This window comes from Panthera tigris, chromosome B1 (assembly GCF_018350195.1).
Source record: "Panthera tigris isolate Pti1 chromosome B1, P.tigris_Pti1_mat1.1, whole genome shotgun sequence".
Classification (NCBI taxonomy): Eukaryota; Metazoa; Chordata; class Mammalia; order Carnivora; family Felidae; genus Panthera; species Panthera tigris.
In genome coordinates, this window is record NC_056663.1 from 48,491,793 (window position 1) to 48,501,763 (window position 9,971).

Sequence of the window (9,971 nt, forward strand, 5' to 3'; positions counted from 1 at the left end):
GGACTCTGCCCCGTTTGCAGCCTCCCTGAACATGGTGCCTGGACATTCACCGCGAAGAAAAGCCAAGGACTTGACCTGAGTCTGCGGTGGGCAGGGTTGCAATGTCCGTGAGTCCTTCTCCATTTCTTTCCCAAGTTCTCTCCTTCTCTCCCCTCTCCCACCCCATCATTGTTCCCCGGAAACAAATAGGATGGCTTCACTGGTCAATTCTTTACATGTACAAACACCAAAAGCAGAGGAAACACCCCTGGCCACCCCCCTCCCCCCCAAACCCCAGTGCTGGGAGAGCAGCCCGCGGCGGACAAGGCTGCCTCGGGAACTGCGGAGCTGCTGGAGCTGTCCGGCTGTTCTGGAAACTTCTTTGGCCTCTGGGCTTTACCTGGAGGCCTCTTCCTTCAGCTCCTTGTTTTTCCGCACCTCTTCCGCGTGCTTGTCCTGAGAAGGAAGGGAGCGAAAAGGGCAGGTCACACAGGCTTCCCCGGGGATAAGGGGATAAAGGGAAGCCAGGGGAAAGAGAACACAAAGTAAAGAATTGCGGCCACAGGAAGTGAAGAGCAAAGTCTGCAAAGACGTCCTGAGAAGGGGCAGAAGGTGGCAGGTGAGACCGGCAGGAGGCAGGTGGAGCAAGCCCACTGGTTCGGCCCCGGGGAGCTCGTTGACTGGGGCCAACCTCCCACGGGGAACCCACGTCCCAGCAACCCCAGAGCCCACCCACCTCTCCCTCCTTCACCTGGCCGTCCTGAGCTCGCACTCAGTGCATTGTTTGACTCAGTGTGAGAAGCAGCTCAGTGTCACTATGCGAGAGGAGCATGTGGCATTATGGCCAGGCCTCATGACAAGTGCCCCCCCGCCCAACACTTGCAACGTGACCACTGCCTTCACTTCTGTCCTTCCCCTCCCTCCATGCAAGTTGTTTTCTTAAGCCCTTTGGTGAAAGATGAGGGCTCTTAAGGTATGAATTGACGGAAGAATTTTTGGAAATGTCACCCAACTCCAGAAAGTGGACTCTCTCACAAGTGGGGTATGAGAACCCTCTTTGCCTCACAGCATAATAGCCAAAAGATGGGATCTGACTTCAAAGACCCATCAGCTATGTGACCTTGACCAATCACGTCACCGATCAGGCCTCAGCAACCTGGTTTTTAAAGAGAGGGCCATGAACGGAAAGCTCCTTTTACCTCTGGAATTCTGTGACTTTAGTGTTCACCTCCAGGGCACCTCGTGGCCTGCCTTCTGTCACTGATCATTGTACATATGCCTGGGTCCCCTATTGAACGGTATCTTTCTTGCAGGCAAGGAGCACACCTTTTTCTTCTTTGTATTTCCCCATTCTTCCTAGAGCACCTCGTACATGGCAGGTGCTCAGTAAATATTGTCTCTACCAGACCTTGGCAATCATCCAGATATCATCATATCCACATATCAAAAATCAGCCTGGAGTAGGCCCGTTAAGTCGGTCCAGGAGTTCAGGATATATCTTAAACTATGAATCCATCCCTGAAGAGGTCCTAGAAATTTCCGTGGCCCTAGGAAAAGTGTGGGTACTGGTGTGTCTAGGACAGTGGTTCTAAACCTCATCCCATAATCAGCATGACCTAAGGAATTTGTGACACCGCCGGGTCCTCGGGCACCATTCCTAGAGAGCCAGTGTCCGTAGGTCTGAGGTAGGGCCCAAGGATCTGTAGCTTTAAACTTAACACCAGGTGAATCTGTCGCAGATGGTCAGTGATCCACACAGAAACTGACACAAAGCATTGGCTTGGGGCAGGGCAGAAGTCATACATCTATCTCTCATTCCACCTCCTGCCTCCATCAGTGACCAAGAGTGAATGGGGTCACGATCCCAAAAGAGTGATGCCCACTCAGATTCTTACTCTGACATTTTGCTTCTTGAAGTCTTACCTCACCTCCGTAGCTATTACACCAGAGTGGGGACCTTCTCAATCTCTTCCCCTCAGAATCTACCTCCACTCAGGTGAGCTCTCTGGGGAGAACCCTAGATTTCTGGGCTCCTTTTCTTTGGCTTCCAATGGTCCCCTCTCTGGCCAAAGGGAAAACAGGATGATTGTGGACTGATCCCCCCAAAATAGGGGTTGAAAGAGTCCCCTAGGTTTATGGTACCCAGAGAACCGGGTTCTGGTCCCAGCTGCACTGCTTAGTGTCTGTGTGACCCTGGCCAAGTTATTTGACCTTCTCTGACATGGTTTGCCCATCAATTAAATAAGGATAACACTGTTGTGCTTACCTCATGGATTTGTTGTGGGGATAGGGGTATGAAAAGTAAATGTGTTTTTGCCATCGTTTAAATACCATATCATGGCTCTAGCTTCAATGATTTCTTTTGGGTTTGGCCTGACAGCCCACACCCCATTTTATCGCAATCCCAGGTTTTTGTTTTGTTTTGTTTTGTTTTGTTTTCCTGCAAGAGTTTGTTCCTAGCCAGCCCTCAGTAACTGGGGAAGCCTAAAATCAGACCCAGATCACTTCCCTCCCATCCGATACTTGGTGGAGGCCTTACTTCTCCTAGGAGGGTGGAGCGTGAGAGTGGAAGGGTTGCCACATGCTGGCCAGAGGCAGGGCCTATGCAACATTCAGATCCCCTGTGAAGAAACCGATCTTTCTAGTAGCTGTTGCCAAGGGCCTGAGACTCTAGGTGGATGGGCAGGAAAAGAGTGGGGACCACGCTGCTCACCATGGGACGAGGCCACCGATCGGGTCCCGGGAGTCACCGCGCAGCAGGCGGCTCCTGGAAATAAAACACAGAGCTGGAGCTCTCCCAGGAGCTGCAGGAGAAACTGGGGCAGCCTGGAGACTCAGGAAATGAGGCCAACATGTTCTCAGCAGAACGGGCTGTTACTCTGCTGACACGTGGGACCAATCCCAGTCTCTCACGTTTCTCCTATGTAGGTGACACCATTTGGTGTATTGACAAAAGGCAGAATATTGGAAAGACCCGTGAGTCACTCAGTCCATATCAAGAGGTTTGGAGAGAATCAGGTTTCCTGCTCAATGGTCAACCCAGCTTATCATGCCCTTGGCTTAGAGCCAAGAGCCCAAATCATCATCTTGCATTAAATCGAATCAGTCCATTGAAGGATGAAGCCGGGAATGTACAACTGCTTATTTGTCCTTACTCCCTTGCATCACACAGGGTTCCTCTAGAAGATCAGAGGTCTCATCTCCCTAAGACAATGAGAAACTTCAATTGTGTAGCTGTGCGTCATAGCCCCCACAGAATTCCAAAGCTTGCCTCATGTTTCTTGCCTACGACTTCCCAGAACATTCCTTGGAACTCTCTAAGGATCCAACCTAACAGAAGTACCCCTTTCCTACCTGAGGCTGTTTGCTGCCTAAAATAATATGTAGGCCCTTTATACTTGCCATGGAAGGAAGAGAGTTTCCAGGAATCTCTTCTGTCTCCAAGACCACTTACCTTCTCTTGCAGCCGTTCCAACATGGCGGCAAGATGGGCCTCCCGGTTTTCCTTATTGGATTCCATCTTCTGGGCCAGTTTTTCCTTAGCCATCTTGATGAAATTGTTGTTTTCCTCAATGGCTTTTTGGATCACCTCCCGCTCGTGTTCTCGTTTCTCTGCTAGGTGTTTCAGGAGCTCAGCTTCCTGGTACTAAGGAAGCACAAAAGGGAGAGAGAGGCCCTTGAAAGTGAGCATACCAGGGTGAATTTTCACCACCATCACTTAAGATTTGCGCACCCAGAACAGATGCCTCCCTGAGCCTGGCACATTGGCAGGAAGCTGAGACACTCTGGATTCTCCCACCATACCCTCAGTTCTTTTTCTCATTGCCCTCTTGCCTGCCTTCCTTCCTTCCTTCCCTTCTTCCTTCCCTCCCTCCCTCCTTCCTTCACTCCTTCCTTCCCTCCCTCCTTCCTTCACAAATATTAAATGATGATATACCAAGTGCCAAGCACTATCCTAACAACTTGGGGAAGAAAAAAGTCTACTAGAGATAAGACATATACATAAGTCTAACCCAGACTAGCATGTGACATATGCCCTAAGAGGTAGAGAGGAAATGCTATAGGAATTCAAGGGAGAAGATTATTTTCTCCTTCAAAGACAAAAAGCTTATTGGGCACCTGGGTGGCTCAGTAGGTTGAGTGTCTGACTTCAGCTCAGGTCACGATTTCACGGTTCGTGAGTTTGTGCCTCATGTCAGGTTCTGTGCTGACAGCACAGAGCCCACTTCAGATCCTCTGTCCCCCTCGCTCTCCGCCCCTCCCCTGCTTGCACTCTCTCTCTCTCAAAAATAATAAATAAACATTTACAAAAAAAAAAAGATGAAGAGCTTCCATAAAGATGGGTCAGAGGAATCAATAGGAAACATGGAAGGCACACAAGGGGGTGAAAGTATACCACACCATGACCTTCTTACCCTTTCCCCAGTTAAGGATCCTTTTCCTTAATTGTTTAGCCTTTCCCTAAATCGATAGTGTTTGCCGATGTCTTCCTCTTGTCAGTGTGCATATAAGGCCATCTCTTGGGCATATGTAATTCAGTGCCTTATCCCTCTAACCAAACTGTAAGCTCCTAGAGACCAGTTACCTCACTTCTTTGCTTCCCTCAATGGTTGTTCCATTCTCTGCCCTATCCATGGGAGGCACTGCCGAAATATTTGTACGTTGGTGGTGACCTGACCTCAGCTCAGGGCCACCACCTGTCTTCTCTAAGTCCCTCCCCTCATGCTGAGATAGAGGAAAGAAAGGACAGCACTTGCCTTTCTTCGCTCCTCAGCTGCTTCTAGTTTCTTCTGGATCTCTTCCAGTGATGGGTCTCGCCGCCTGGGTAGGGAGGCATTGAACTCGGGGACCCCATCGAAGGAAGGTGGCTTCAGGATGACTTCAAAGGACTGGCCCGAGGTACATTTGTTCAGCTCAATGACTTCCATGTCGGAAATTACACACCAGTTCAGGTCTACTGTGTCTGCTAAAGAAAGCAATAAAAGGGGCTGCTCACCCCCTGTAAACTAGATTGGTGCCCCAAAAGCATGCACACATGCACACGTATATGGGAGCTCTAGGGTCCCCAAGGCAATCAGTTCTGGGCTGGTCCTGAACTAGGCACCTAAGGTGAATGGGGCTGAAGGGGCTGGTAGCCATGGCAAGGGCTCAGGCTCCAAGAGTAGAGGTCCCAGGTATCGCGGTTTCTAACAATGGCTGTAGCAACTGCTTTCACTTTTGTTTCTGCCACAGGCTCCTACCGTCGTTGAGCTCTTGCTCAAATTGTCCTCAGCGGCAGCCAGTGGCTCATTTGCCCACCACCCACCACCCGTCCACTCCTCGTCCCACTACCAATCTGATGGCTCAGCCTATTGCCACCTCTCCCCTGCTCCCTCCTACCCTGCTCTCTTCTTTCTCTCCAGTCAGCACTGTCTTTCCGCTGGCTTTGATCTTTCCTCCTACACTGTCTCCCACACCAGCCTAGACAGAAAAAACAATCTCAGGTAACCCAAGCAACTCCCATCTCTCGTTTCCAAAACAAACCTGTCCCTTCCTTTTAATCCCACAGAAATTAAGAGGTGATCTACTCCCCACCCCTCCCTGAGCAGAATGTGGCCACTCAGTGCCCCCTGCCAGTGTCCTGGGACCCTGTCACAGGTCCCAGGCAACATGGCTACCACACAACCTCCTTGGCTGGCTGCAGGGGGAAGTCCTCTCGTTCACCCCCGCTCTGGACTCCGTCAGAGCATCTCCACCATTCACTAAGGAGACCTATCAACTGTGGAATCCAGTGATTTGCACTCATCTTCTATTCTAGGTGTTCTCCAAGGGCAGAATCTCTGACTGCCTCACCTCGGCATCTTCCACAGCGTCCGTTTGTTAAATGAATGAAGAAAAGATAAGATCAGGAGGCAGAGGGCCTGATTCACCTTCAGCTGCTACCTAGTCCCCCGGGCTGCAGCCCCACACCAGCCTTTGCCTGATGGTCTAAGCATCAGGCAAATGGGTCTTAGACCCTCAGAATCAGCTGCAGTGGTTTTACTGGCTCTGGGAAAGAAAACTTGACACGGGGAGGAGAGTTTCATAAAATTGGGACAGGAGCGTGCTACTCGTGGATACGAGCCCAGGAGTCCTCCACAAGCTACACCCTCAACTGTGGCCCTCACTTACCTTCGTATTTATAGGATGATTTATTCAGAGGATCGGCCAGAAAACAGGAGCAGAACAAGGACACCAGTGGGAGCTCCTTCATCTTCTCTTTGTAGGCTGCAGAAACACCGGCAGAAGGTGGTGACTCCCTCCTAGTCTCCAGAGTCAGCCTCCGTGTGAGTCTGGGTGCCTGAGCAGCCAGGGGTCACCAGGCTCCACAGCGGCACCTAAACCACCCAAATCTACCCCTTGCCTGGGGATTCAGCCCCCTTTGCCCTGAGCGGCCCATTTTAGGATTCCTGTGTGTGATTCAGATCCACTTCTGTCCACCTTATTAGAACCTGACCCTTCCAGAGCACCCAGATGACCCCATCTTCTCCTGAGTACATTGTTTCCCTTCTTAGTGCCGAATGCAGAATGCCCTCAGGTAAAGACCACAAACCCCAAGCTGGCGCGCTGGACCTAGTTCTCTGTCTCCTCACACTTGCCCAGAATATTCCATTTACTTTGCTCCGAGATGCAGGAAATCCACGCTCCATTTTAGTCCAAGTACTCAGCAGTGCTTCTCTGAATGGTAAAGATGCACACCACCATCCCTCCGGTCTTGCCTCTCCCTGGGTGGCAAGGTCAGGCTGTGAGCCTTCTCTGACCTTCCCAGCACAGGTGCCGGTGCCCATAAAGGCACCCCCACCGTCTAGTCTCTTTGTGTCAGGAGAGGATTTGAAAGCCAAGAGGTCACAAGTTAGAGCTGATATGGTCAAGTCCAGCCCACTATTGCCCTGGCCCTGGCCTGTGATCCTGCCTGTCCCCCCACCACCCTGGGGCCAGTGCACCTTGTTTTAAGCTCCACATGCTCAGGCCCTCTCAGTTCTCGGCTAAACCCAGTGTGGTGCCCAGGCACTCTCCTTCTTCTTTCCTTTTACTTGTTGAAAACATAATCCAGTGTGAAAATAATACGTGTGCATTGTAAAAAGTTTTTAAAACACACAGATGAGTAAAAGAAAAGCTCTGGGGCGCCTGGATGGCTCAGTCGGTTAAGTGTCCGACTTCAGCTCAGGTCATGATCTCGCGGTCTGTGAGTTCGAGCCCCATGTCGGGCTCTGTGCTGACCGCTCAGAGCCTGGAGCCCGTTTCAGATTCTGTGTCTCCCTCTCTCTCCGCCCCTCCCCCGTTCATGCTCTGTCTCTCTCTGTCTCAAAAATAACTAAACGTTAAAAAAAAAAATTTAAGGGGCGCCTGGTTGGCTCAGTTGGTTGAGCGGCCGACTTCGGCTCAGGTCATGATCTCACAGTCCATGAGTTCGAGCCCCGCATCGGGCTCTGTGCTGACAGCTCAGAGCCTGGAGCCTGTTTCAGATTCTGTGTCTCCCTCTCGCTGACCCTCCCCTGTTCATGCTCTGTCTCTCTCTGTCTCAAAAATAAATTTAAAAAACGTTAAAAAAAATTAAAATTAAAAAAAAAATTAAAAAAAAAAAAAAAGAAAGAAAAGCTCAGCTGTGATCCCACCCACCATCTAGAGATAATGCCTTTTAATCCTGGGGTATTGTCAATCTTTTACCCTTCTCTGTGTCTATGTAAGCACATATATGTGTGTACAGAAACACCCTGCCCTACGGTGCCCCGCTGCATAGACAGTTTTTGTACCTACCAGCGAGAGTCATGTTTTCAGGAATGTGAGGGCTGAATCTGGCTGAAAGTCACAGAGTAGGTCTGTCACCAGCTCAGGACGCTGTCACAAATCTGAGAAAGAGAGCATGTTACCAGTGACAGGTTATTCGCATAAGAAAGGTCTTTGCACAACTGGGGAGGGATTCCCAGGACGCACCTGGTCTGCCCCCACCTCCAGGACCTCTACACACCCACTCTCCCTTTCCCAAACACAGACCCCCCTCTTCCATATTACCGCAAACAAGTTTAGTTTCCGGGCACTAAGGATAGCTTCATAATTGGCTTTCTAGTCTCAAGCCCCCCTGAGCATCAGACATGGATTTCCCAAAACTGTACATGTCAAGAGCTGTTCATTTGTCTCTGTGCGGCTCAGTGGCTGGACCAAAGCAAAGGCTAAGGTGAGAGACAAATCTTAAGTCAGAATCGCTTGGGAGGTTTTCACAAAATAACTCTGTGTCCTGAATTTCTCCCTATTCCCCCTCCCAGCCCATTCTGATAGGGGGTGAGAGGGCATTGCACAGAGGCTGTCAAAATCCTAGTTCACATGGCCTCTCACTCACTACCCACCAAACACTCCCTGACCCCGTTTAAGACCAACTATGAGAAGAGACAAATATTAAGGAATAATGTCATCACAATGCGGTTGGTACAGAGATGGAAATCTGCACGCAGGATTATTGTGGCAGCACAGAGATGGGGCTTCATGCTCAGCACGAGGCCTGGGGAGCCAGCAAGGGACCCCGGGTGTTAGCAGCACCTGCATTGAGTCTTAACTGATGAGTCGGAATTAAGCCTGGAGGGCACTGTGCTAAGGGAGCCATAAGCTGGAGGTGGGGGAGTGTGGTGAGAAATCTCTACGTCTATGGTTGACCAGAGAGTGCAAAAGAGGAGGGGGAGGTGAAACAAGAGAAGCAGGGAGGGAGAAGGTCAGGGACAGTAGGGGACAGACGTCTACTGAAGGCTGCTATGCAAGGGAATGAGGAGTAGCCAGCAGTAAGTAGCCATCATGGGGAACACTTGATCCTTGGCCGCTGTGGTGGTTAATTTTTGTGTCCACGTGACTGGACTAAGGGATGCCCAGATAGCTGGTGAGCATTATTTCTGGATGTCTCAGGGACACCCCCTCTCAGGGACAGGTTAGTATTTGAGTGGATAGGCTGAGTAAAGATGACCCTCCCCAGTGTGGGTGGGCCTTACTCAATCTGTTGAGGGCCTGAACGGAACAGAAGGCGGAGAAAGAGTGAATTCGCTCTCTCTGCTTAAGCTGGACATCCGTCTTCTCCTGCCCTCAGACGCGAGAGCTCTGGTTCTCTGACCTTCAGACTTGGGCTGGAGTTCTGCCCCCAGCTTTCCTGGGTCCCCAGCTTGTCGGCAGCTGATCGTGGGGTTTCTCAGCCTCCGTAACCGCGTGAGCAATCCGTCACAATAAATCTCTTTCTGTATGCATCCTATTGGTTCTGTTTCTCTGGAGAATGCCGACTAACACAGCCACCCTCAGTGGGCACTGTGCCAGGGTGGCATGAGCCAACAGCTTCCCTGCCTGCATCCTCACAAGGCAAAGGACTCTGAGATTGACTCAGAGTCACTTTCCTTCCTTAATGAGGCATATTCCCAATGGGGACCGGGGTCTGTACTGGCTGGGGGTGGGCAGGGGCGCCAACAGGAGCAGCGGGCTCAGCTTTAGGCCAGACCCATGTGGACTCCAACACAGACTTGACCTCAAATTGCACACGTTAAATGAGAAATGCATATATCCAGCATCCAGCAAAAAGGAGGTACTTAATAAACGTGTTTCCTCTCATCCGCCTTTTCCATCAGGGTGGCCACCAGCCCCCACACACCTGCTTCGGAGTCACTACCTCTCTGGTCCTCACCATCCCTGCAGTTAAGGACTGTCATTGCCATTTGAAGATGAGGAAACAGAGGTTCAGAGGGTTTATGTGGATTGCTCGGGGTCATGCGGTTAGAGAGTTAAAAACACAGCAACTGGAAGCCAGGTCAACCCGCTCTGGTCAAAGCTCTGAAATGAGGTCAAAAGCACTAAGTTCCCTCCAGCAACTTCATGTTCTTTGGAGCCAGGGGCCCTGCCATGCACCGCCCCCTTCGCTGTGGAGCACAATAGGCCTCTTTACTCAGAGTCAAGCTGATCCTGACAGTACCAGTGGGTCCCTGAACAGGGCCTGGAGGGGACATCCC

The 9,971-nt window shown here is 50.9% G+C and overlaps 1 protein-coding gene across 8 annotated transcripts; it reads right to left on the minus strand.

Moving 5' to 3' along the window:
• Positions 1–326: 326 nt before the first annotated feature.
• STMN4 (stathmin 4) lies at positions 327–7,768 on the minus strand. Of its 8 annotated transcripts, none has more exons than XM_015544279.2 (6): positions 7,756–7,768; positions 6,130–6,225; positions 5,359–5,439; positions 4,737–4,945; positions 3,434–3,625; positions 327–435 (listed from the first exon to the last, which is right to left on the minus strand). In XM_015544279.2, exons 1-6 carry the CDS (start codon positions 7,766–7,768, stop codon positions 376–378), a joined length of 651 nt encoding a protein of 216 aa, XP_015399765.1. In that variant the 3' UTR covers positions 327–375. The 8 variants fall into 8 exon arrangements, with proteins under 8 accessions (XP_015399765.1, XP_042838594.1, XP_007097154.1 ...); XM_015544280.2 differs by lacking the exon at positions 327–435 and adding an exon at positions 2,706–2,746; XM_042982660.1 differs by lacking the exon at positions 5,359–5,439 and having other exon boundaries at positions 4,737–4,942.
• Between the last annotated feature and the right edge of the window lie 2,203 nt (positions 7,769–9,971).

Excerpts from the sequence above, each read along its gene's own strand:
- STMN4 (XM_015544279.2), bottom strand. Across the intron at positions 4,946-5,358 it reads GAGAGAAAGAAGAGAGCAGG|CAGACACAGTAGACCTGAAC; the intron begins GTAGGAGGGAGC and ends TGCTTTCTTTAG. Across the intron at positions 436-3,433 it reads TGGAACGGCTGCAAGAGAAG|GACAAGCACGCGGAAGAGGT; the intron begins GTAAGTGGTCTT and ends CTTCCTTCTCAG.